Source organism: Ceratotherium simum, chromosome 33 (assembly GCF_057802395.1).
Source record: "Ceratotherium simum simum isolate JZ-2026a chromosome 33, ASM5780239v1, whole genome shotgun sequence".
NCBI lineage: Eukaryota > Metazoa > Chordata > Mammalia > Perissodactyla > Rhinocerotidae > Ceratotherium > Ceratotherium simum.
In genome coordinates this window covers 29,140,322-29,167,826 of record NC_141932.1, presented here as the reverse complement: position 1 = coordinate 29,167,826, position 27,505 = coordinate 29,140,322, and the positions used below count along the sequence as shown (strand labels likewise).

Here is a 27,505-nt window from a genome sequence, read left to right as displayed (position 1 = left end):
TACAACTTGTTAAAAATGCCAGGATGTTGGCTGTATGACTAGTCTTGTGAAACGTCTTTTAAGCAAGTTCTCTGCTGACTTGCTGCTTCTTGCTGCTCAAGAGTGAGTCTGTCTGTCTGTGCATGGTTGTTTGCGGATGGTAACATGCTCTTACTTCAGGTGGTGAAGTGCAGAAGGCATGCTTAGCAGAGAGAACTTATGGTGGGTGCATGAGATCATAATTGCCAGAAAAAGAAAAATAGGGCCAGCGGTCCTTTGTCAGCTCCCAAAGGAAGCACAAGGATGTGTCCCAGGGGTTCTCGTTTTTGGCTCGGCTTCTTTTACTCAGCAAAATTATTTTAAGGTACATCCACATTGTTCCTTTCATTATCAACTCTTTCGTTTACAACTCTTCCTTTGTCAGGGTATATACTACAGTGTGTTTATCCATTCACTTGTTGTAGGACATTTGAGTTGTGGCCATTTTGGGGGCTAATACAAATAAAACTGCTGTGAATATTCCTGTACAAATCTTCCTGTGAACCCGTGCTTTCATTTCTCTTGGGTAAATACCATTTCTCTTGGCCAAACTTGTGGATGGTATCGTAGGTGTTAAGAGACTGCCAAATTGTTTTCCAGAGTGGCTGACCATTTTGTGATCCCATTAGAATGTATGAGAGTTCCAGTTCCTCCGCGTCCTCCTCAACACTTGTATGGTCATTCTCATGGGTGTGTAGTGGTATCTCATTGTGGTTTAAATTTGCATTTCCCTAATGACTTACGAAGTTTAGTATCTTTTCATATGCTATTTGTATTCTGTATATCTTCTTTGATGAAGTATTCATTGAGATCTTTGCCTATTTTTAAATTGGGTTGTTTTGTTTTCTTTTTATTGAAGTTTTAGAGTTGTTTATATATTCTGGATACATGTCCATCCAGATATATGATTTAAAAAATATTTTCCAGGGCTGGCCCCGTGGCTTAGTGGTTAAGTGCGCGCGCTCCGCTGCTGGCGGCCCGGGTTTGGATCCCGGGTGTGCACCGACGCGCCGCTTCTCCGGCCATGCTGAGGCCGCGTCCCACATACAGCAACTAGAAGGCTGTGCGGCTATGACATACAACTATCTACTGGGGCTTTGGGGGAAAAAAATAAAGAAATAAAAATTAAAAAAAAATTTTTTTTTCTTCCTATCTGTGGATTGCCTTTCATCTCTTTTTTGTGTGTGTGTGAGGAAGATGAGCTCTGAGCTAACATCTGCCAATCTTCCTCTTTTTTTGCTGAGGAAGACTGGCCCTGGGCTAACGTCCGTGCCCATCTTCCTCCACTTTATATGTGACGCCGTCACAGCATGGCTTGCCAAGCGGTGCGTCTGTGTGTGCCCGGGATCCGAACTGGCGAACCCCGGGCTGCCACAGTGGAGCGCACGCACTTAACCGCCTGCGCCACCGGGCAGCCCCGCCTTTCATCTCTTAACAGTGTCTTTTGAAGAGCAAATTTTTAAATTTTGATAAGTTCTAATTTATCAGTTTTTCGTTTTATGATTTGTGTTTTGTCTTTAGACTCCCCCCAGATCTTTGCCTGGTGAAGTCGTGTTGCTCTCCTGTGCTTTCAAGAAGATGTTTCTTATATTTTGTATGGTTTATTCCCCATTTTCTTTTCAGGAGGGTTGGTCAGAAGTTTTTAGTTCAGCATTACCAGAGCAGAAGTCAATTTCTATCAAATTATGTTCTATAAAATAGTTTTTCTGAAGATTGAAATTTGGGGTTAAGTTTGGGATATTTTCTGAACAGTCACTTAACTATATTTGTCTTATTATTCTTGAAATGTTTAAAATTGTACAGGTTTGTGTTAATGATGATCTGGTTGCAAAGAACTTCGCTTGCTTTATATCACCCATGGAGAGTAAAAACCTTGATTCTTTAGAGAAACCAAGAGTGAATATGAAGTCAACGTCCTTTTCTAATAAACTCCATCCGGCACTTACTCTTTGGCCAATGTTTTTGCAAGGAAAAGATTCTCAAGAAATGAAAAGTGAGTGGATTCTTACCAATATATGTTTCCTTTAAACTGAAAGTCTTATTTGTAGGAGTCTTAGTGTATTGATGTAACTTGTCATACAAACTTTTCCCCACGTGGAGGCTTGGGGAGACAGATGTGGACTCTGAACTTGATATTTTAATTTTAATCTTAGTGTGGGACAGGTTTTGAGGTCCTAAAGCTGCTGCAGTTTGTTTTTATGAGACCAGGAAAAAACTGTTCTCAGTTTCTTATTAACATGAGAGAGTCAGTCAGGGACGATGGAAGCCACTTGAAGTGTTGCTGTCTGCACTCAGCTTGCTTTAGTCCCTCCACATTGCTCCCCTGCCCCGAGTTGCATCTCCCGTACCCTTACAGCAAAAGTCAGAGCAGGAGGAGTAGACCAAAGAATTCACATTTGTATTTCGGGTTTTATTTCATACTTTAATCCTGAAATATCTTCTTTCTATCAGATTCACATGGTTTAACTTTTCTGGCACAGTCTCACCAGCATCCGTGGCCCAAGGGTGTTGTTGGTGACCTGGCGCCAACCGCTGCAATCCTGGGTAAGTTCTGCTGGCTTGCTGTATCTCCTAGGCAGTGTAAAAGAACACTCTTAACTGTCTAAAGATCATAAGGGTTGTTTAGAAGGGCTGCGGTAATTCCGTCTCTTTTTTTTTTTTTTTTCCCCTTAATTGAATAGAACCAATTTATGACGTAGATGCTGACAGATAATTTGCCTTGCAGTCCATACTTAGAGGGTTTTACTATAATGTAAAGAACACGACAGGCACTTGTTCATGTGGAGGACTGATTTATTCCAGCCCAGCCAGAGACTGAGCTGTAATAATCCATAATGATTATCTGTCCTCAAAGTATTGTTGTTAATGCCGTCAAGTTGTTTCCGACTCCTAGCAACCCCGTGTACAAGCAGAGTGGAACCCTGCCCGGTCTTTTTTGTGCCATCCTCTCACCTTCTGGTGCTATAGCGGACAGTGCTCCACTGCTAGTCACAGGGTTTTCATGGCCAGTTTTTTTGGCAGTGGGTGGCCAGGTCTTTCTTCCTAGTCTGTCTTAGTCTGGAAGCTCTGCTGAAACTTGTGTGTTGGCATTTGAGATGCCAGTGGCATAGCTTTCAGCATCACAGCAACATTCAGCCACCACAGTACGACAACCAACAGACGGGTGGTGTGGTTCCCTGACTGGGAAACAAACGGGGGTTGCTGTGGTGAGAGCGCCGAATCTTAACCACTAGACCACTAGGGCTGGCTCCTCACAGTACACATATGGATTTATGATTGATTTTTATTTTAATCAGTAGGATGCATAAAAATAAGAGGCATTTATGAGGGTAGAAATACTTAGTCTTTAAATCTCTATCTCCAAGACACTTAATGAATTGACATTGTTGGATGAGGGTGAAATCTGCCGGCCTCTCTGATACTTGGCTTGCCCTCTGAGGTCATTCCTCCACGATTTCACTCTTATGCTGGGTGTATGTGTACCTATGGGTGTGATATTTTGTATGTATCCATAGTAAACCCCAACTAAACTAAAGCTTTAGTCAACTAAGTTATTCCCTACACTGAAAATTATTTTTAGTTACTTCGATGTTGTTTATCATAGAAAAATACAGATAATCAAAATTTTAAAGATATCATCTTTAATACCTACTTATTAAAATTTTAGAGTTTTTCTTTACAGAGTTTTCCAGATGTGAGAGTGTGTATAAAATTTTCATTTTACAGATACAGGGATCTTACTATACATATCTCTCTGTAGTGTTTTTCATTTAATATATGGGTGGACTTCTTTCTAGGTTGGATGTGTCCAGTGCACATGGATTTAAGGATGTGGGGTCTGGTGTGAGACTGTTGGGATGTCGGTCCCGCTCCTTCCTCTGTGAACTGGGGAGGCCTTGTTCCCGTGCCGTCGAGTTGGTTAGACGGGCCTTCCGTGTAGATTCTGCGTGGCACAGCGCCTGGTCCATGGCAGACTTTGGTGCATGTGGCCCTAACCCCATATTGTGATATGCCTCCTGCAGGGGTCCCAGATGAGAATTCCTGCTGAAAGCAGCCCCTGTTACTGATGGGAATGTATTATTTCTGTTAGCATTTCTTCTGTTTCCATTGTAGCAGGAAAAGTACCAGGCATTTGCGTTGTGTTTAATCATTACACAGCTTTCCATTGTATGAATATATCATTATTCTTTTAGGTAGCCCCATCATTGTTTCCTGCTTTTCCTTATTACAGTCAATGTTGGAATGAACTGTGTATCTTTTAAAAGGAAAAGGTTGATGGTAAACAAAAGATTGTCATATAAAAAACAAAATTATTAGATGTTACTTATCCAAGCAAAGATTTCCTTTTCCTGGTAATTATTGTGAGAAGTTGTTTCAACTATAGTCTAATTAATTTTTGCTACTTCTCTTTGAAATTGCCTTCTATTTTTTAAATCAAAGTATAATCCTTGGTTAAACAATCAGCTAGTCCAAAAGGGCTATAATGAGAAGTAATTTTCTGTTGTCCATCCTCTTCTTACCCCAGGCTGTTCCCTCTAGGGGACAGTAAATCTTTTTTTTTTTTCCCTTAGCTATTTATTTTGGCGGTTATCTCCAAATTTTAAAATAATGATTGTTTTACTATTTCTAGGCTTATCCATTCTAGACATTACCTTGACCCCTGTGACAGATTAGGTCTCATGCCCCTAATCCACATATATTTGTTGATTAGATATTCATGAAGTACCTACTATGTGTCAGACACTGTTCTAGGGATTCATAGGGAAGGAAATGGAGTCTCTGCTTTCATGGAGTTTACTTTCACTTTCTCAATAAGATTTTTTATTTTAGAATAATCACAAACTTCCAGAAAAGTTAGCATTACAAAGAACTTTTTTCCTAAACTGTTTGAGAATAAGTTACTGACTGGAATGCCCTATCTTTCCCCAGTACCTGAGTGTGTTTTTCCTATAAACAAGAATATTCTCAAGAATATTCACAATACAGCCATCAAAATCAGGAAATTAACATTGATACATTGTGATCATTTAACCCTCAGACACCATTCTGTTTTGCCGCTTGTCCCAACAATTCGTTTAGGGCAGAAAGATGCAGCTCGGCGTCCCGTGTTGCGTTTAGCGGTCATGTCTCTTTAGTTTCCCTTAGTCTGGAACGTTCCTCAGTCTTCCCTTGACTTGCATGACCTAGACACTTTTGAAGATTATAGACCAATTAGTTTGTAGAATGTCTCTCAGCTGTAGCAGATGTTTTTCTCATGATAAGATTCAGCTTATGCATCCTTGAAAGGGGTACCTTAAAAAGAGATGCTGTGTTCTCATTCCACCTTATCAGGTGACACAAAATTTCAGTTTGTCCCATTACTGATGAAATTCACTTTGGTCGCTTAATTAAGGTGGTGTTTACCAGGCTTCTCTGCTGAAAGTTACTCTTTTCCCCTTGTAAATATTTTGTAGGCTGCTACTATGAAATTTAAACATCTCATTCCTTTTTATTTGCTAATTAATTCTATTTGAAACCCTGAAATGACTGATTTCTCCAAGTTGCCCTGGCTCCCTTTAATGGAGAATGGCATTTTGAAGCCAAGATCTGGGAGCCAGGTGTGTTCATTTCTTTTGGGGTGTTGTTGCTCCCAAGCCCTTTGAGTGGACGTGTATGTGCACATGTCTATACGTAATTTACGTCTGTATCTATTTTACATCCATGATCTACGTATTGAGAAACCAGGAGTTCACACCTGTACTTCCAATTGCGCTCTTGCTGCTGGATTTACTCTAGTTTTCTACCTTTCCAAGTGTGTAACTCCCTTCTGTGACTGGGAGTCCTGCCTCCCATTATCCTTACTGGAATTACTATTGGGTTGGTCCCGCTATGTAAGTAACTACTCTTTTTGGCTTTGTAAGTAACCAGTCTTTCATGGCCATTCCTCTCCCTTCTGTGCGGATGCGCTCCTCACACCTCTCATGCTCTGACACCACCCCCACCCTGTCACGCCCCCAGTTCAGGCAGATACCTCCCCCCCACACACACAACCACCTTGTGGGGGCTTCCTCCTTTCAGTTAGGCTCAGACTTGCCCCCTCGTGGTCCTATAATCCCGTGTTGGGTAGCCTCCCACTGCAGCCCTCACAAAGGTGCCCTCTCGTCCTGCTTGGCTCTGCCATCTGCTGCAGGCCTCTCCCCTCCTCCTCTGCCATGTGCTCACCTCACTGCTTGGGCTGTCAGGCACCAGGGTTCCTTCCCCCACCAGAGCAGATCTGAGGCCCTTTGCTCTGCCCACCCAGCAGTGTTCGGGCGAGTTGTGGGGAAGGGGACGAGCTTCCACTATAATTTTATAACTCTTTAGTTCTACTGATCACCTTTAAAATGAGGGTATGAACAGCACAATTTTTCCTCTTCCTCCTCCCATCCTCTGTCATCAGTACCTTTATATTGTTTGCATTCTATTCTGCACCCATAATTAATATTCTCTGTTCTTGCCTATAGACTGAGTTTTTTTTTAAATAGACTTTATTTTTTAGAGCAGTTGTGGGTACATAGCAAAATTGAGCAGAAAGTACAGAGATTTCCCATATACCCCTTGCCCCCACACCTGCATGACCTCCCTTGTTATCAATATCTTCCACCAGGTGAAATGTTTGGAACAACTGATGAACCTACGTTGACACATGCTTATCACTGGGAGTCCATAGTTCACACTAGGGTTCACTCTTGGTGTTGTACATTCTATGGGTTGTGTAGTGACCTGTATCCACCATTACGGAATCATACAGAGTAGATTCTGTAAGCGCTCTAAAAATTCACTGCTCTAAAATTTTTCTGTGTTCTGCCTATTCATCCCTCCTTCACCCCTACTCCCTGACAAGCACTGATCTTTTTACTGTCTCCAAGTTGTACCTTTTCCAGAATGTCATATAGTTGGAATCATACAGTATGTAGCCTTTTCAGATTGGTTTCTTTCACTTAGTAGTATACATTTAAGATTCCTCCATGTCTTTTCATGGCTTGATAGCTCATTTCTTTTTAGCACTGAATAATGTTCCGTTGTTTGGATGTACCCCAGTTTGTTTATCCATTCTGAAGGATATCTTAGTTGCTTTCAAGTTTTGGCAACTATGAATGAAGCTGCTGTAAACATTCATGTGCAGGTTTTTGTGTGGACATATGTTTTCACCATATTTGGGTAAGTACCGAGGAGTGTAATTCCTGGATCATATGGTAAGAGTATGTTCACCAGCAGTAACTGAGAGCTGCTGTTGCTCCACATCCTCACTAGCATCTGGTGTTGTCAGTATTCTTTATTTTGACCATCCTAATAGGTGTGTAGTGGTATGTCATTGTTGTTTTAATTTGCATTGCCCTGGTGATATATGATGTAGGGCATCTTTTCATGTGCTTATTTGCCATCTGTATGTCTGTTTTGGTGAGGTGTCTGACTTTTTGCCTAATTTTTTAGTTGGGTTGTTTGTTTTCTTATTGTTGAGTTTTGAGTGTTCTTTGTATACTTTGGTTGACAGTTCTTTATCAGATACGAGTTTTGCAAAAATTTTCTCCCAGTCTTTGTCTCTCCATGGCTTGTCTTCTCATTCCCTTGACAGTGTCTTTCATAGAACAGTTTTTAATGTTAGTGAAGTCCATCTCATCAGTTTTTTCTTTCATGGATCATGCCTTTGGTGTTGTATCTAAAAAGTCATCACCACACCCAAGATAATCTATATCTTCTCCCATGTTATTCTCTAGGTGTTTTATAAATTTTTATTTTACATTTAGGTCTGTGATCCATTGTGAGTTAATTTTTCTGAAGAATCGAAGGTCTATGTCTAGATTGATTTTTTTTTTTTTTTGCATGTGGGTGTCTAGTTGTTCCAGCACCATTTGTTAAAAAGACTATGTTTTCTCCATTGTATTGCCTTTTAACCTTTGTCAAAGATCAGCTGACTATATTTATGTGGGTTTATTTCTGGACTTCGTTTTCTGTTTCATTGATCTATTTGTCTATTCTTTTGCCAAAACCACACTGTCTTGATTACTGGAGCTTTATACTAAGTCCTAAAGTTGGGTAGTATCAGTCCTCCAACTTTGTTCTTCTCTTTCAATATTGTGTTGGTTATTCTGGATCTTTTGCCTCTCCTTATAAACTTTAAAATCAGGTTGTCAGTACCCACAAAATAACGTGCTGGGATTTTGATTAGAATTGCATTGAATCTATAGATCAAATTGGGAAGAACTAACATGTTGACAATATTGAGTCTTCCTAACCATGAACATGGAATATCTCTCCATATATTTAGTTCTTCTTTGATTTTGTTCATCAGAGTTTTGTAGTTTTCTTCATATTTTGTTAAATTTATACTCCAGTATTTCATCTCGGAGAGTGCTAACGTAAATGACGTTGTGTTTTTCATTTCAAATTCCACTTGTTCATTGCTGTTGTCTAGGAAAGCAATTGATTTTGTATATTAACCTTGTATCCAGCTACCTTGATATAATTGCTTATTAGTTTCAGGAGTGTTTTGTCAGCTCTTTTCAGACTTTCTACTTCAATGATCATGTCATCTGCGAACAAAGACAGTTTTATTTCTTCCTTCCCAATCTGTACCTTTTCTTTCCTTTTCTTGTCTTATTGCATTCCTAGGATTTCCAGTACAGTGTTGAAAAGGAGTGATGAGAGGAGACATCTTTGCCTTGTACCTGATCTTAGCAGGAAAGCTTCCAGTTTCTCATCATTAAGTGTGATTTTAGCTGTAGATTTTTGTAGATATACTTTATCCATTTGAGGAAATTTTCCTGTGTTCCTAGCTGGTTGAGTGTTTTTATCATGAATGGTTGTTGGATTTTGTCAGATGCTTTTTTTATATCTATTGATATGATCATGTGATTTTTTTTTCTTTAAATTATTAATGTGATGAATTACATTTATTGACTTTCTAATGTTGAACCAGCCTTGCATACCTGGGATAAATCCCACTTGTTCATGATTTACAGTTCTTTTTATACATTTTTGGATTCAGTTTGCTAATATTTTGTTGAGGATTTCTGCATCTGTGTTCATGAGAGATATCGGTCGTAGTTTTCTTTTCTTGTAATGTTTTTCTCTTGTTTTGGTATTACAGTAATACTGGCCTCATAGAATGAGTTAGAAAGTATTTCTTCTACTTCCGTCTTCTGGAAGAGATTGTAGAGAATTGGTATGGTTTCTTCCTTAAATGTTTGGTAGAATTCACCAACAGGCTTGATGCTTTATGTTTTTGAAGATTATTATTGATTCAATTTCTTTAATAGATATAGGCCTATTCTGATTGTCTGTTTCTTCTTGTGTGAGTTTTGGCAGTTTGTGTCTTTCATAGAATTGGTCCATTTCATCTAGGTTGTAAAATTTGTGGGGATAGAGTTGTTCATAGTGTTCCTTTATTATCCTTTTAATGTTTATGTGATCTGTAGTTACGTCTCTCCTTTTATTTCTGTTATTAGTAATTTGTGTCACCTTTGTTTTTCTTAGTTAGCCTGGCTAGAGGCTTACTGCTTTTACTGATCTTTTCAAAGAACCATGCTATGTGTGCCCCCCAAATTCATATGTCGAAGCCCTAACCACCAGTGTGACTGTATTTGGAGATAGAGTCTTAAGAGCTAATTAGGTTAAATGAGGTCATAAATGAGGTCCACCATCCAATAGGGCTGGTGGAAAAGATACCAGAGCGCTCTCTCTGCCATGTGAGGATATGCAAGAAGGTAGCTATCTGCAGCCAGGGAGATAGCTCTCACCAGGAACTAAATAAGCTGGCACCTTGATCTGGGAGTTCCCAGCCTCCAGAACTGTGAGAAAATAAATTTCTGTTGTTTAAGCCACCAGGTTATAGTATTTTGTTATGGCAGCACGAGCAGACAACCAGCTTTTGCTTTTATTGATTTTCTTGATTGTTCTTCTGTTTTCAATTTCATTGATTTTTGCTCTAATTTTTATTGTTTCTTTTCTTCTGTTTGGTTTAGATTTAATTACTCTTCTTTTTCTAGTTTTCTAAGGTGGAAGCTATATTATTGATTTTAGATCTTTCTTTTCTAATTTGCCCATTTAATGGTATAAATTGCTCTATAAGCACTGCTTTCACTGCAGTCCACAAATTTTGATGTTTTATTTTTATTTTCGTTTAATTCAAAATACTTAAAAATTTCTCTTGAGATTTATTCTTGATCCATGTATTACTTAGAAGTGTGTTGTTTAGTCTCCAAGTATTTTGGGATTTTCCAGCTATCTTTTTGTTATTGACTTAGTTTAATTCCATTGCAGTCTGAGAGCATGCATTGTATAATTTCTGTTCTTTTAAATTTGTTAAGGTGTGTTTTATGGTCCAGAATGTGGTCTGTCTTTGAGTATGTTCCATTTGAGTTTGAGAACAAGGTGTATTCTGATGCTGGATGAAGTAATCTGTAGATATCAATCATATTCAGTTGGTTGATGGTGCTGTTGAATTCAGCTATATTCTTATTAATTTTCGGCCTGGTGCATCTGTTCCTTTGTTATGGAGGGAAGTTGAAGTCTCCAACTATAATAGAGGACTTAGCTATTTCTCCTTGCAGCTCTGTCACTTTTTGCCTCACATATTTTGATGCTCTCTTGTTAGGCATATGCACATTGAGAACTGTAATGTTTTCTTGGAGAGTTGACTCCTTTATCATTATGTAATGCCTCTATCCTTGTTCTGAATTTCCCTTGTTCTGGAGTCGGCTGTGTCTGAAATTAATATAGCTACTTCAGCTTTCTTTGATTAGTGTTAGCATGGTATATCTTGCTCCATTTTCTTTTAATCTATATGTGTCTTTATCTTTAAAGTGGGTTTCTTTTAGACAGTATATAGTTGGGTCTTGTTTTTTATCCACTCTGACGACCTCTGTCTTTTATTTGGCGTATTTAGACCATTGCCATTTAAAGTGATTATTGATATAGTTGGATTAATATTTGTCATATTTGTTACTGTCCTATTCATTGCTCTTGTTTTTTGTTCTCATTTTTGTCTTTCACTCTTTGTCTGTCATTTGTGGTTTTAGTTGAGCATGTTATATAATTCTGTTTTCTTTCCTTTCTTAACATATCAGTTATACTTTTTTCACTTTTTTAATAGTTGCCTTATAGTTTGCAATATGCATTTAAAACCAATCCAAGTCCACTTTCAAATAGCATTATACCACTTCACAGGTAGCGCAAATACCTTATAATAACAAAATATTCCTAATTCCTCCTTCCTGTCCCTTGTATCATTGTTGTCATTCATTTCACTTATACATGAGCATAGGTAGGCATATGTACGTACACACACATGCGCACACACACACATAAGGGTAAAAATCAAATATGTTGTTGCTATTATTTTGAACAGACTGTTACTGTTAGATCAGTTTAAAAAAAGAAAAAGTTTTAATTTACCTTCACATATTCCTTCTCTAATGCACGTATCCTCAAGCTCAGAGCCTCTTACCACAGCTGAGTGCAGTCTACTGCTAAGCCCATTAAGACATTCTTCATTTCTGTTATAGTGTTTTTGATCTCTAGCATTTCTTCTTGTTTCTTTCTTAGAATTTCCATCTCTCTGCTTATGTGACCCATCTGTTCTTGCATTTTGTTTACTTTTTCCATTAGAGCCGTTAGCATATTAATCGTAGTTGTTTTAAATTCCTGGTCTGGTAATTCCAGCATCCCTGCATATCTCAGACTGGTTCTGATGCTTCCCTTGTCTCTTCAAACTGTGTCTTTTCCCTTTACATATGCCTTGTAATTTTTTTCTTGAAAGCCCGGCATGAAATACTGAGTGAAAGGAACTCTGGTAAGTAGGCTTTTAGTGATATGGTGGTAAACTATAGGGGGAGCGGTGGGGTTCTACAGTGCTGTGATTAATCTCAGTCTTTTCCTGAGCCTGTGCCCCTGGGCTGTGACCTTCACGTGTGCTTTTCAGTCCTCCACTTCTCCTCCCTTAGGTGGGACAAGATGGCTAGAGGGAGTAGAGTTGGGTATTTCCCTTCCCCCAGGGTAGTTAGTTTTTGATAAAACCTCAGTAGTTTAGGCTCTGGTTTGTTTGTCCTGAAGGCAGGCCTTATGAAGAACAGATGTCCTGGCATATTTCAGATGGTTATTTTTCCTCTCCCCCTGCTAGAAGCCTAAGGGAATTTTTATATGATCTTCACTGTGAAACCCTGGTGGAGTTCCAGGAGGTAAAATTCACAAAAGTTGGGGGTGGGGGGGGCTGCAGTTTTTAACTCACTTTTCGGCACTGAGCCTCCAGCCATCTGTCAGTTACAGTTCAGATGCTCCTGCTCCAGTTCTGGTTCCCATGGAGCTTTCTGCTCAGGTCACTTGTGATTCTCTGTGTCTGCCTGTCTGTCTCTCCAATTCTGGGAGAAGTGGTTTGCCTTGTGACCTCATTTTTCTGTCAGATCTAAGAAAGGTTGTTGATTTTCCATTTGATTGGCTTTTTACTTGTTACAATAGAGTGGTGAATTCCAACCTCCTTACGTGCCAGAACCAAAACTGGAAGTTAAGTTGAGTTTTTAAATGTAAGATTGGAAATAGAAGATTACAGCATTTATTTCTTCTTGGAAAATTCCAGTTGCTTTTCTTTTTTCTACGTATGTTGTCTGTCTTGATTGACTCCTTTAATTGTTGCAGATTCTCAGTTTGGTATCCTATATCTGTATGATCTGACTCTTTTAAAATTTATTGAGACTTGTATTATGACCCAGAATATGGTCTCTCTTGGAAAATGTTCTGTGTGTACTTGGGAAGAATATGTGTTCTGCTGTTGTTGGGTAGAGTATCTTATAAATGTCATTTAGGTCACATTGGTTGATAGATTCATTCATGTCTTCTCTGTCTTTATTGGCTTTCTGTCAAGTGTTCTATCAACTATTGAGAGAGGTGTTAAAATCTCCAACCATGTAATTGTTTTATTTCTCCTTTCAGTTCTGTCAGTTTTTGCTTCATGTATTTTGAAGCTCTGTTATTTAGATACATAGTTACAATTTTTATATCCTCTTGATGAATTGATCTCTGTGTCATTAAGTGACCCGCTTTATCTCAGGTGTTATTCTTTGATCTAAAGTCTACTTTGTCTGATTTTAGTGTAGCCACTGCAGATTTCTTTTGATTAATGTTAGTATACTATGTCCTTTTCTGTCCTTTTACTTTTAACCTATTTGTCTCTTTATATTTCAAGGGGCTTTCTTGTAGGCAGTGTACATTGGGTCTTGCACTTTTAGTCTAGTCTGTCAATCTCTGCATTTTAATTGGATTGTTTAAGTAATTTATATTTAATGTAACTTATTGATGTTGTTGGGTTTAAAAATACCATCTTACTATTAGTTTTCTATTTGTCCCAACTGTTCTTTGTTCCCTTTTCCCTATTTTTCTGACTTCTTTTGGATTAAGTACCTTTTATGCTTCTATCTTATGTCCCTCGTTAGCTTATTAGCTATAACATTTTGTTTTGTACTCTTAGTGGTTGCTCTAGGGTTTATAGTATACATCTTTACTCATCATATTCGCCTTTAAGTAATGTCAGGCCACATCATGCATAATGTCAGAACTTTTACAACAGTGTCCTTCCATTTTCTCTCTCCCCACCTTTGTTCTCTTGTTGTCATATGTTTTAATTCTACATGTTATAAATCCCACAATATATCATCATTTTGGATTAAACAGTTAATTCTCTCTCTCTCTGTCTTTTCCTCTCTCCCTCCCCACTCCTCTTTTTGAAACAAGGAAGAAGTTTAATTCTCCAACATGTCCTAAAAGTGCAGGTAGGTCCTCAGGGGTCCAGGCCCTTTCTGTCTTGTTGGTACTGCCATCCTTACGGTTTTGCTGCCATACTCATGTTCCACAATGATTTATCACTTTGTCTCCAGTCTGTCCAGTGAGTTGAGGGAAAGAAAAAGGGGAGGCCTGATGCAGAGGTTACACACAATGCTTCTGCTCCCATTTCTTTGACCAGAACTTCCTCATGTACCCATGCTAGTGGGAGAGGAAGGTCTGGGAGATGTTGCCCTTGTTTTGGATTGCTAGATGCCCAGCTAATAATTAGGGGTTCTATTATCTGAGACTAGGAGTTAGTAAACTATAGCCTGTGGGCCAAATCTGACCTGTCACCTGTTTTTGTAGAACCCGTAAGCTAAAGATGTTTTTTCCATTTCTAAATGGTTAAAAAAAATCAAAAGAGTAATATTTTGTGACATATAAAAATTATATGAAATTCAAATTTCATTGTCCACAAAGGTTTATTGAACACACCCATGCTAATTTGTCTACATCTTGTCTGTGGCTGCTTTCATGCTACAATGACAGAGTGGAGTAGTTGCAACAGAGACCATCTGGCCCACAAAGCAAACAGGATTCTGTCTGACCCTGTGTAGAGGTAGTTTGCTGCCCGCTGCTGTAGAGGTTGGACTGAATGGACATTAGAACTGCACTGTAGATCTCCAGAACTCACTCGCCTTGCTGCTCTTTCCTCTTTTGGGTTCTAGCCACCTTGGCCTTTTTGGACTCCCATGTCTGTGTCCTTGATTCTGGGGGACTGCCGGGCTCTGTCTGGGTCCCCGCTCCCTGCATCCTGGAAGCTCTGTCCAGGTGGTAAGCTGGGGCAATCATAGTACTCATCTAAGTTCTTCCCCATTTCTTAGGGACCATTGTCCTGCACTGTCTGATAGCCAATATCTGAAACGCGTTGTTTCATGTATTTTGTCTGTTTTTCTACTTGTTTCAGTTTCAGAGGATGTTTTCAGTCCCTGTGACTTCATCTTGGCTGAGAGCAGAAGCATCTGTGGTACCATGTCTCTAACATTCCCCTTTATTCTTTTTTCTTGGTACGTCCTTCTGTCGGACGTATGTCCTTACAGACATGGTTTGTAAACTACACGATTCTGACTTCACGAGTCAGCGTGAGAAGCAGCAGGTCAGCAGTGTCCAGACGCCGTCCTCAGTGGGCCAGCTCTGTTTCTGATGCTCAATCCAGGGTCTTCCCCACCTTCCCCCAGCCCTTCCCCTCAAGTGCTTCTGCATCTAATGAGTGTTTACTTGCCTTGCATGTGCTCTTTTTCTCACTCTGCAGTGGGATGTTAACAGTTCAGCCCTGGTTGGAGTCTTTGCTCTCCTTGATTAAATGCTGGCTCTGCCTTGGCTGTCTTTACTTTGGTGGTGTTAAGGACAGAAACATTTTTCCCTACCCTTATTTCATTTATTTCTCCAAAAGTTATGGGTGACTTGGGTTCAATACTCAAGATTTTCTGAGCTTCACACAGTCTGGTGTGTGTGCCATCTAACCGTGATACTGTCCGATCTTCCTACAACAGAAGCTGCTTCTTGTCATTCTTTCCCTTTCTTTTTTTTTGTGAGGAGATCAGCCCTGGGCTAACATCTGCCAATCCTCCTCTTTTTTTGCTGAGGAAGACTGGCCCTGGGCTAACATCCGTGCCCATCTTCCTCTGCTTTATATGGGACGCCGCCACAGCATGGCTTGCCAAGCAGTGCATCGGTGCGCGCCCAGGATCCGAACCGGCGAACCCCGGGCCGCCGCAGCAGAGCATGCACACTTAACTGCTTGCGCCACCGGGCCAGCCCCATTCTTTCCCTTTCAACGCTGGGGTTTCTCTTCACTGCTCTATTGAGCTGCAGCCTGCGTGCTGGATCCCCTGATGGCATCTTCCTTGTTTACTTGTTTGGCTAGAGCACACCCTCAAGTTACTTCTCAAGGAAAGGGCATGTGGGAGGTAAATTTTCTCAGTGTGTATGCCTGAAAATGCCTCTGGAGTGTTCTACCCTGTGATACTCTCGGGGGCATTGGCAAGGATCGACTTCTGGATTGAAAATCTTTTTCCTAATTACTTATGATGTTTCACATGTTTTCCTGTGCTTATTGACAGTTTGTTTTCTTTCCTGTTCAGATATTTGCCATTTTTTAAAAATTGGATTTTGTTGTTATTATAAGCTTTGAGAGTTTTTAAATATGTCCTGGATACAAGTTATTTGTCACATATTTGTATCATGAATGACTTTTCTCCCAGTCTGTGGCTTGTCTTTCATTTTCTTAATGGTATATTTCTAAGAGCAAATGCTTTTAATTTTGATTAAATCCAGGTTATCAATTTTTTTCTTTTATGATTTTGTGTCCAGTCTAAGAAATGTTTGCTTTCCGTATGTTTTCTACTTTTGATTTTTACATTTTGTTCTATGATCCATTTCAAATTATTGATGTGAGGTAATAGTCAAGATTTCTTTTCTCTCATGTCAGTATATGTGGAAATATACAGTATATATTATTTTGTATTTGTGGTGATCCGTCTCCTAGATAGAGTCCTGGAAAAAGGATTTCTGGATCGAAGGCTGATTTTATTATACATTGCCAGGTTCCTGTCCGTAGGTGCCGTATCATTCTTAGTCCCACCAGAAATCTAGGAGACTGTGTTGATTTGCCCACAGCCTCACCAGCAGAGAGTATTCCAAGTTTTTAGATTTTTTTCAGTCTGCATGTGAGAAATAGTATCTTAGAGTAGTTTCCATTTCTCTTATTATAAGTGCCACCTCTGATTTGTTAACAAGTCACGCACATTTATTGTGATTAAATATGAGTTTGGACTTATTTTCATCATCTCATTTTGTGTTTCAGTTGACCATGATTTTTCTTTGCCTTTTTTGCTTGTTCTCTGCATCCTTTTGAATTGATCATATTTTCCTTTCTTCCCCCTTTACTATTTTATATATCATATTTCATTTCTCTTAGCCTTAAAATTTTTTTATATACTTTGGTTTTTCTAGCGAAGTTTAAAGATAATCAGTATTTATCCTTCTCACATCAAGAACCTTACCTTTTCTTTTCTAAACTCCCCTTCCATTTCGATTCTCAGTATTATCTAGAATTGTAGCTTTAACTTGTTATTGTTCATATGTATTTCACATTCAATTTTTAAGTTCTCTGGGGCTGAACTGCTTGGGTTTGAATTCCACATCTGCTCTTTATTAGCTGAATAAACGTAGGTAAGTCATTTCACCTCTCCGTCCCTCGTTTTCCTCATCTGAAAAGGGAGGAAGTAATTGTACCATATAGGATTCAATAAAGTAATTCCATGATACCTATCACACAGAATTCAATTAGTTAATTCATATAAAGCATTTAGAATAGTTCTTGATGCATAATAAGCAGTAAGTAAATGTTGGTTATTAATATTATTAGGATTATTATTGCACTACTGGTTTATTTTTCTTCTTCCTCAAGTGCATATTTTAGTAGTTCTTTCAGTAGGGGTTATGGGTAGTATATGTTAAAATATGGAAATAGTTAAACTGGATTCAGTATCTAGATTCTTAGTTATTTTCCTTCAGTGTTGAAAATTGTACTTCATTTTCTTCTAATCTGTCAATCTGTTGGTTATTCTTTTGTAAGTAATTGGTATGTTCTGTCAATTGACTTTTTAGATTTTCTCTTTATCCTTGATATTCTGCAGTTTCTTTACAATGTGTGTGGTTGGTTCAAAATTTATTCTATTAACACTTGGAATTTTTCACTTACAGAATTCATGTCTAACTTGAGTTTCTGAAAAGTACAGGCACAGCTCGGAGATATTGTAAGTTTGGTTCCAGACCACTACAATAAAACGAACATCACAATAAAGCGACTTACATGAATTTTTTTGGTTTCCCAGTAAACATAAAAAGTTATGTTTATACTTACTTTATATACTGTACTGTAGTCTTTTAAGTGTGCAATAGCCTGTCTAAAAAAAATTTACATACCTTAATTAAAAAATTCTTTTTTGCTTAAAAATGCTAACCATCATCTGAGCCTTCAGTGAGTTGTGTTCTTCTTGCTGGTGGAGGGTCTTGTAAAAGATGCAGTATCTGAGAAGTGCAATAAAATGAAGTGTGCCTGTATTAGATGGTAATGTTTTCAAAGATTTTTTTCCTCCCTCCTCCTGATCTGTTAGACATAGATTAGTGTTTCTTCGTCTATCATCCATTTGTCTTAGCTTTTTTTTTTGTATTTTTTTTATTTCTCTGAACTGATTTCTGAGAGGTTTTCTTAATTTAATTCTTTAAATTACCATCTTTCTCTTTGATTCTAGCCCAGTATTTACTCCATCTTTTGGGTTTTCAATTTAATGACTGTTTCTTGTTGCTTAGAGTTTTGACTGGTTCTTTTTTATGTCTGCCTATCTTTTCATATCCACCTGTTTTGTTTCGTGAATACTATTCGTTTTTTTATCTCTTGGATATTTTAAATAGATTTATTTTAGGTCCTTTTTAGACTGCTGTTTTATCTCCATTTTGTCAGGTGTGAATCTCCACCTCCTCACAAAACTTTGTGGTTTTTTTTTTTTTTTTTTTAACATTGATGGCATTGAACTACTTTGTGGACTTTGTGATTTTGTTTGAAAGCTCATACTGTATGAACATTTTCTTTTGGCACATTTCATCTGCCACCTGCACTCCTGGCTCCAGATCAGTGTGTAGTTTTGGCTGTCACACCGTGAAGAGAGAACGTAATTCCAGACCCCGACATCACATGACATGGACTCCAACTTACTTTAAAGAAGAATTAGACCAGTTTACAATATCATGTCACATTTCCAGTGTTAGCTATTTATTTCAGTGATTTGTGTTATTTAATAGGTGAAAAGTGTACCTCATCATTTCAGTTTGTGTTTCTCTTATTGATACTTAGGGTGAACACTTTTCCAGAATTGCCTCTGTAGTTCCTTAATAAATGATTGCTGGATTGAATTTCTTCTTCTTTTTTTAAAGTTTCTTCACTCAGTTTTTTTTTCTTTCTTTCTGTCTTTATTTTTTGTGAGGAAGATTAGCCCTGAGCTAACATCCAATGCCAGTCCTCCTCTTTTTTCTGAGGAAGATTGGCCCTGGGCTAACATCCGTGCCCATCTTCCTCCACTTTATATGGGACGCCGCCACAGCATGGCTTGACAAGCGGTGTGTCGATGTGCGCCTGGGATCCAAACCTGCGACCCCCAGGCTGCCAATGCGGGTTGTGCGCACTTAATCGCTAGGACACCGGGCCAGCCCCTGGATTGAATTTCTTTTGTTTTCTTTTCTTTGAAGTCACCCCTCAGTTTTCACCCAAGTGTAATTACCCAGCTTGATTATCGATATTATTCACTAAATAACTTCTGTCACTTTTCAGAAGTCTTATTTAGGCCTAGAGGATAAAGATATTTGGAAGACTCTGCTGTAGATTTTTCTTCCCTCTGGTGATTCAAATTCAGCTGTTTTCTAATATCTTCTATATCCACTGTGCTGTGAAGAAGTAAGATGCACAACTGTGATCCTGAACCGTTTCCTGAAACTGAGTTATAATTGGTATTCTGGTTATTACTGCTGTGTAACAAATATCTTATAGTATTTAGTGGTGTAAAACAACCATTTTGTAATGCTCACGGATTCTGTGGTCAGAATTCAGAATGGACACAGCAGGAAGGGGTTTGTCTCTGCTCCACAGACTCTGGGGCCTCAGCTGGGCAGACTTGAAGGCCTGTGGTGACTAAACAGTTGGATTCATTAGAAGACTTATTCAGTCACATGTCTGGCATGTCTCCCAGTTTGGGCTGGGACCTCAGCTGGCCCTGTCATCTGAAATGCCTCTCGTGGCCTTTCCGCGTGGTTGGTTGGGCTTCCTCACAGCATGGTGGCTGGGCTTCAGAACCGAGCGTCCAAGAGAGCAGGTCATAAGTACATGGCACTTCTGCAGTCTAGCTTTAGAAGTCACCTAACACCACTTCTGTGTTGTTTATAAGCCCACCCAGGCTCATGGAAAAGCCATATGGAGCTCCCCTCTCAATGGGAGAAGTGCCTGTCACATAGTGAGAAAAGCCCGTGTGTTGCCAGACATGTTGTGGCCCTCTGGAAAATATAGTCTGCCCAGTTGGGAAAGTAAATTATGTTTAATTCTTAGTAAGCCAGTAAAGGAATTTTTAAAACATATTTTAATGTATAATAAGAGTTGAAATAAGATTTTTAAATTTAATCCCCTCAAGTGAGGTTTAATACAAAGCTCTATTCCATAATGATTTTATGTATTAAGATTTTGTGATAATACTTTTTAAATTATAATCTTTTTATCCTATTTTCTATTAATAACACTTCCTAAGATAGCTTTTTATCACTGTTTTTATTTTGCAGGTAAAACTATAAGATGTAATATGGATTCACAGAGAGATTCACCTAAAAACAAATCTGAAAAGAAACAACAGTGCCTCCCTTTAAAAGATGTAAATAAGGTTGTATTTTTAAATGGTTATTAGATATAAAGTTTGTATAATGTTAATTTTAGAATATTCTCCTTTAAAATCTACCAGGAACAAAAAATATGTTTTCTATTAAAAAATCCTTGGCTATGATAGTTTCGTTCATGAAAAAATATAGTTTGCATGTTTGCTCTGTTTCAAAAGAACAAGATAACTCCAGCTCCCCTCTTGACGAGCCCTCGTTCTTGACGAGCCCTCGTTCTTGGCCTAGTGGCTTCTCTACACAATTGGGTATTTATTTTCATTTTAACCAGGGTGTGAAAATCTGGGATTAAGGGACACTCTAATAGATAAGATAAAGCCTAACCTGTCCCTCCAGTCCCTTTGACCTGACAGGTGAAAGTAATTACAGGACAGTTTAAATACTGGTTATCTGAAATTCCAGCTGCCTACAATTTAGACACTTCCATCTAGTGGTTATAGCAATGGCGTAGTCACCCAACTTTCCAGTTCTTTGTCTCTCCATATCTGTGTTGTCTGAAAATTATCTGAGATGGTTGTTTGTGAGAATAATTCCCATGGAAATTTGGTTCCTCAAGAATATATATCTTGCTGGCATACATATTCTTTCTGAAAAACATTTTTTTTTGCAGTGTGTTGAATCTTCAGTTTACTGGCCAACAAAAAGAGGTATAACCATATATGCTGACCCAGATATACCAGCAGCAAGGTATGATTTGAAAATTCAGTGTAATTGACTAGCACTTGAGTATAATACCATCTTATACTTTGTTCTATACCATTGATGATAGGAAAATATTTAATTAAAAAAATGAATGGCCCTGGAAATTTTAATTCAATATATATTAATTTAAAAGAAAAACGTTGTGACAACTGGTTAGCCACACGATTGACCAAAAACTGGTAGTGGCTATAGAGTTCCCTTGTTACCTTGTCAGGAAAGTTGTTTTGGTAAGGCAGGTTCAACAAAGTTGTCCTGATGTAAAGGATGGGTACATGTGGGCCAGATGGCAGTACAAGCTGGTAGAAAGCAAAGAATGGTTTGTTGAAGATGAGTATCAAAGGCTTTGACTGGCACTGTGTCCTTATCAAGATGCATATCAGGGATGTTAATGAAATCACAGAAAGGGTGGGATATTATACCACTTCACATATAGTGTAAGATCTTAAAATAGTATGTCTCCATTTCTCCCTGCTCCTGGACCTTGTGCTAGTGTGGTCATGCATTTTATTTGCACGTTTGTTATAAATGCTACAATCTATTATCATCTGTATTTAAACAGTCAGTTATCTTTTAGAGAGATTTAAATAAATAATAAGAAAAATATCTTATATATTTGCCTCTCTGTAGTTACCATCAGTGAAGAGCCATCCAGATTTCCATCTGGTATCACTTTCCTTCTACCTGAAGGACTTCCTTTACTATTGTGTTGTGGGTCTGCTGGTGATGAATTATTTCAGCTTTTGTATATATGAAAAATCATTTCAGCTTCATTTTTTTAAAAAAACATTTTTTCTAGGTACAGAATACTAGGTTGACAATTCTTTTTTCCCTATATTTTAAAGATACTGCTCCACTATCTGCTTACTTGCATTGTTCCCAATGTAAAATCTGCTGTCATCTTTTTCTTTGTGCCTCTGTTTGCAACATGTTTTTTTCCTCTGACTGCTTTTAAAATTTTCTGTTTATTACTGGTTTGAGCAGTTTAATTACTGCGTGCCTTACTGTAGTTTCTCTCATGTTTCTTATGCTTTGGGATTCATTAAGGTTCTTCATTTGTAGGTTTCTGTCTTTCATCAAATTTGGGATGTATTCAGCTGTTATTCTACAGATATTTTTTCTGCACTCATCTCTTTCTCCTCTCCTTTTGAGACTGATGAGACGAATGTCAAACCTTTTGATATTGTCCAAAAGGTCCAAGGCTCTGTTCATTTTTTCAACGTTTTTTCCTTGCTCTTCTTGAGATTAATAATTCTACTGATCTATCTTTAACTTAACTGACTATTCTGTCATCTCCATTTGCTATTGAATGGGTCCAGTGAATTGTTTATTTGATGTATTATATTTTTCAGTTTTAAAATTATTTGATTTTTTTAATAGTTTATATTTCTTTGAGAACTCTTTTTTCTTTATTGTGAAATTTATGTTGTACATTATTGTTTGTCAGTCACTGTATAAATGCATGCCTTCACCCCTTGTGGCTACCCCCTCACCCCCCTTGCCCCTGGTAAAATAGTTCTCTCTGTCCATGTGTTAGTTTATCTTCCACATATGAGTGAAATCATGTGGTGTTTGTCTTTCTCTTTCTGGCTTATTTCCCTTAACACTATTGTGTTAAGGTCCATCCGGGTCCATCCATGTTGTTGCAAATGGGACGATTTTGTGTTTTCTATGGCTGAGTAGTATTCCATTGTGTGTGTGTGTGTGTGTGTGTGTGTGTGTATATATATATACACACACACACGACATCTTCTTTATCCACTCATCAATCGAGGGATGCTTGGGTTGCTTCCACATCTTGGCCAAAGTGAATAATGCTGCAATGAGCATAGGGGTGCATAAGCCTCTTTGGATTGTTGATTTCAGGTTCATTGGGTAGATACCCAGTAGTGGGATAGCTGGATCATAAGGTATTTCTATTTTTAATTTTTTGAGGAATCTCCATACTGTTTTCCATAGAGGCTGCACCAGTTTGTATTCCCACTAACAGTGAATTAGGGTTCCCATTTCTCCACAACCTCTCCAACATTTGTTATTTTTTGTCTTGGTGATTATAGCCATTCTAATGGGTATAAGATGATATCTTAGTGGAGTTTTAATTTGCATTTTCCTGATGATTAGTGATGTTGCACATCTTTTGACGTGCCTATTGGCCATCTATATATCTTCTTTGAAGAAGTGTCTGTTCATTTCCTCTGTCCGTTTTTTGATCAACTTGTTTGTTTTTTTATTGTTCATTTGTGTGAGTTCTTTATATATTATGGAGATTAATCCCTTGTCAAATATATGGTTTCCAAATATTTTTTCCCAGCTGGTGGGTTGCCTGTTCATTTTGAACCTGGTGTCATTTGCCTTGTAGAAGCTCTTTAACCTCATGAAGTCCCACTTGTTTATTTTTTTTCTTTTGTTTCCCTTGTCTGAGTAGACGTGGAATTCGAAAAGATCCCTTTATGACTGGTGATGAATAGTGTGCTACCTATATTTTCCTCCAGGAGTTTTATAGTTTCAGGTCTCACCTTCACGTCTTTGATCCATTTTGAGTTAATTTTTGTGTATGGCGAAAGATGGTCTACTTTCATTCTTTTGCAAGTGGCTGTCCAGTTTTCCCAGCACCATTTGTTGAAGAGACTTTCCTTTCTCCATTGTATGTTCTTAACTCCTTTGTCGAAGATTGGCTGTCTTTAGATGTGTGGTTTTATTTCTGGGCTTTCAATTGTGTTCCATTGATCTGTGTGTCTGTTTTTGTACCAGTACCGTGCTGTTTTTATTATCATAGCTTTGTGTAGTATATTTTGAAGTAAGGGATTGTGATGCCTCCAACTTTGTTCTTTTTTCTCAGGATTCCTTTAGCTATTTGGGGTCTTTTTTTGCCCCATATGAATTTTAGTATTCTTTCTTCTATTTCCATGAAGAATGTCCTTGGGATTCTGATTAGGATTACATAGACTCCATAGATTGCTTTAGGTAATATGGACATTTTAACTATGTTTATTCTTCCAATCCACGTGGATGGAATATTTTTCCATTTGTTTATGTCATTATTGATTTCACTCAATAATGTCTTATAATTTTCATGGTATAGATCTTTCACCTCCTTGGTTGAATTTATTCTTAGATATTTTGTTCTTTTTGTTGTGATTGTAAATGCGATTGTCTTCTTGAGTTCTCTTTCTGTTAGTTCATTATTGGCATATAGAAATGCAACTGATTTCTGTAAGTTGATTTTGTACCCTGTAACTTTGCTGTAATTGTTGATTTTGTCTAATAGATTTCCAGTGGATTCTTTAAGGTTTCCTATATATAAGATCATGTCATCTGCAAACAGCGAGAATTTCACTTCTTCGTTGCCTATTTGGATTCCTTTTATTCCTTTTTCTTGCCTAATTGCTCTGGCCAGAACATCCAGTACTATGTTGAATAAGAGTGGTGAGAGTGGGCACCTTGGTCTTGTTCCTGTTTTCAGAGGAATGGCTTTCAGTTTTTCCTCATTGAGTATGACGTTTCTGTGGCTTTGTCATATATGGCCTTTATTATATTAAAGTACTTTCCTTCTGTAACCATTTTGTTGTGAGTTTTTTTCATAAATGGATGTTGGATCTTGTCAAATGCCTTCTCTGCATCTATTGAGATGATCATGTGGTTTTTATTCCTCATATTCTTAATGTAGTGTATTGCATTGATTGATGCAAATGTTGAACCGTCCCTGTGTCCCTGGTATAAATCCCACTTGATCATGGTGTATGATCTTTGTAATGTATTGCTGTATTTGGTTTGACAATATTTTGTTGAGGACTTTTGCATCTATATTCATCAAGAATATTGGTCTTTAGTTTTCCTTCTTAGTATTGTCCTTGTCTGGCTTTGGTATCAGGGTGATGTTGGCAGCATAGAATGTGTTGGGAAGTGTTCCCTCTTCCTCTATTTTTTGGAATAGTTTGAGAAGGATAGATATTAAATCTTCTTTGAATGTTTTGTAAAATTCTTCAGACAAGCCATCTGGTCCTGGACTTTATTTTTTGGGAGGTTTTTGATTACTGTTTTAGTCTCTTGTGACTGGTCTATTCAGATTCTCTATTTTTTCTTGATTCAGTTTTGGGAGGTTGTATGAGTCGAAGAATTTTTCCATTTCTTCTAGATTGTCCAATTTGTTGGCATATAGTTTTTCATAGTATTCTCTTATAATCCTTTGTATTTCTGTGGTATCGGTTGTAATTTCTCCTGTTTCATTTTTAATTTTATTTATTTGAGCCTTCTCTCTTTTTTTTCTTGGTGAGTCTGGCTAAGGGTTTGTCAATTTTGTGTATCTTCTCAAAGAACCAGCTCTTTGTTTCATTGATCCTTTCTACTGTTTTTTTTTCATTTTGATTTCATTTATTTCTGCTTTGATTTTTGGTATTTCCCTCCTTCTGCTGACTTTGGGCTTTGTTTGTTCTTTTTCTAATTCTGTTAGGTGTAGTTTGAGGTTGCTTATTTGGGCTTTTTCTTGTTTGTTAAGGTGGGCATGTATTGCTATGAGTTTCCCTCTTGGGACTACTTTTGCTGCACCCCATATGAGTTGGTATGGTATATTTTCATTTTCATTTGTCTCCAGATATGTTTTGATTTCTCCTTTAATTTCATCCATGATCCATTGCTTGTTAAGTAGCATGTTGTTGAGTCTCCACAGCTTTGTCACTTTCCCAGTTTTTTTCTTGTAGCTGATTTCTAGTTTCATGGCATTATGGTCTGAAAAGATGCTTGTTATGATTTCAATCTTCTTAAGTTTATAGAGACGTGCCTTGTTTCCCAGCATGCGGTCTGTCCTTGAGAATGTTCCATGCATGCTTGAGAAGAATGTGTAATCTGTTGTGTTTGTGTGGAGTGCTCTATGTATATCTATTAAGTCCATCTCATCAAGTTTTCCATTGTTTCCTTGTTGACTTTCTGTCTGGAGATCTATCCATTGAGGTAAGTGAGGTGTTAAGATCCCCTACTATTATTGTGTTGTTGTTAATATCTCCTTTTAGGTTTGTTAATAGTTGTTTTATGTACTTTGGTTCTCCTGTGTTGGGTGCATATATATTTATATGTGATACGTCTTCTTGATGGAGTGCCCTTTTTATCATTATATTTTGCCCCCCTCTTTGTCTCTCATTACCTGTTTTATCTTGGAGACAACTTTGTCTGATATAAGTATGGCAACACCTGCTTTCTTTTGTTTGCCGTTAGCTTGGAGTATTGTCTTCCATCCTTTCACTCTGAGCTTGTGTTTGTCTTTAGAGCTGAGATTTGTTTCCTGGAGGCAGCGTATTGTTGGGTCTTGTTTTTTAATCCATCCCACCACTCTGTGTCTTTTGGTTGGAGAGTTCAGTCCATTTACATTTAGGGTAATTATTGATATATGAGGGCTTAATGTTGCTATTTTTATCGCTCATTTTCCAGTTCTTTTGTTTCTTGTCCCATGTGTTTCAGACTACCAATTCAGTTTGGTAGTTCTGTATGGTGATTCTCTTAGTTTTCTCTTTATTTTTCGTGTGTGACTCTGTTCTGATTATTTGTTTAGTGGTTACCATGAGGTTTGTATAAAAAATCTCATGGGTGTGATAGTCCATTTTCTGATGGCCTCTTATTTCCTTAGACTAAGTTGATTCCCTCCCTCTCCTCTTCCCCTTCTAAGTTATTGTTGTCACTACTTAGTCCATCCTGTCTTGTGAGTTTTTGTTTAAAGTGCTGAAGTTATATTTATTTTTGGTGTTTTCCTTCCCTTGATCTTTTGTTTTATAATTAAGTGTTTGCTAATCTATTGTGATAGAGACCTGTAATTTTTCTGGTTTTGTCTACCTATTTTTCTCCTTGTACAAAACTTTGTATCCCCTTTCTCTTTTTTTTCCTCAGGCGTGAGGGCCTTCTTGAGAAATTCTTGTAGTGGGGATGTTGTGGCAATGAACTCCCTTAGCTTTTGTTCTTCAGGGATAGTTATGATTTCTCCATCATATCTGAAGGATATTTCTACTGAGTATTCTTGGCTGAAAGTATTTGTCATTCAGATTTTGAAAATATCGTTTTGCTCTCTCCTAGCCTATAAAGTTTCTGTCAAGAAATTCGCTGTGGGCCGGCCCTGAGGCTTAGTGGTTAAGTGCGCGTGCTCCGCTGCTGGCGGCCCGGGTTTGGATCCCGGGTGCACACCGATGCACTGCTTCTTCGGCCATGCTGAGGCTGCATCCCACATACAGCAACTAGAAGGATGTGCAGCTATGACGTACAACTATATACTGGGGCTTTGGGGGAAAAATAAATAAATAAATAAAATTATTAAAAAAAAAGAAATTGACTGAGAGCCTGATAGGAATTCTTTTGTACTTTTTTTTTTTTTTTTTTTTTTTTTGTCTAGCTGCCCTTGATATTTTTTCTTTGTCATTGACTTTTGTCAGATTTACTACTATATGCCTTGGAGAGGATCTTTTCATGTTGATATAGCTAGGAGATCTATTGATTTCATTCACTGATAGTTCCAGCTCCTTTCCCAGGTTTGGGCAGTTCT

General features: G+C 38.0%; 1 protein-coding gene across 6 annotated transcripts in view; it reads left to right on the top strand.

The window, feature by feature from the left end:
• TDRD12 (tudor domain containing 12) overlaps positions 1 to 27,505 on the top strand; it is a 93,670-nt gene that overhangs the window by 24,690 nt on the left and 41,475 nt on the right. For all 6 annotated transcript variants that reach the window (XM_087421848.1, XM_087421849.1, XM_087421851.1 and 3 more), the window contains 4 exons: positions 1,822 to 2,011; positions 2,470 to 2,562; positions 20,179 to 20,276; positions 20,897 to 20,973. In XM_087421848.1, coding sequence (XP_087277974.1) covers positions 1,822 to 2,011; positions 2,470 to 2,562; positions 20,179 to 20,276; positions 20,897 to 20,973 — 458 coding nt within the window. The remainder of the gene's footprint in view (positions 1 to 1,821; positions 2,012 to 2,469; positions 2,563 to 20,178; positions 20,277 to 20,896; positions 20,974 to 27,505) is intronic.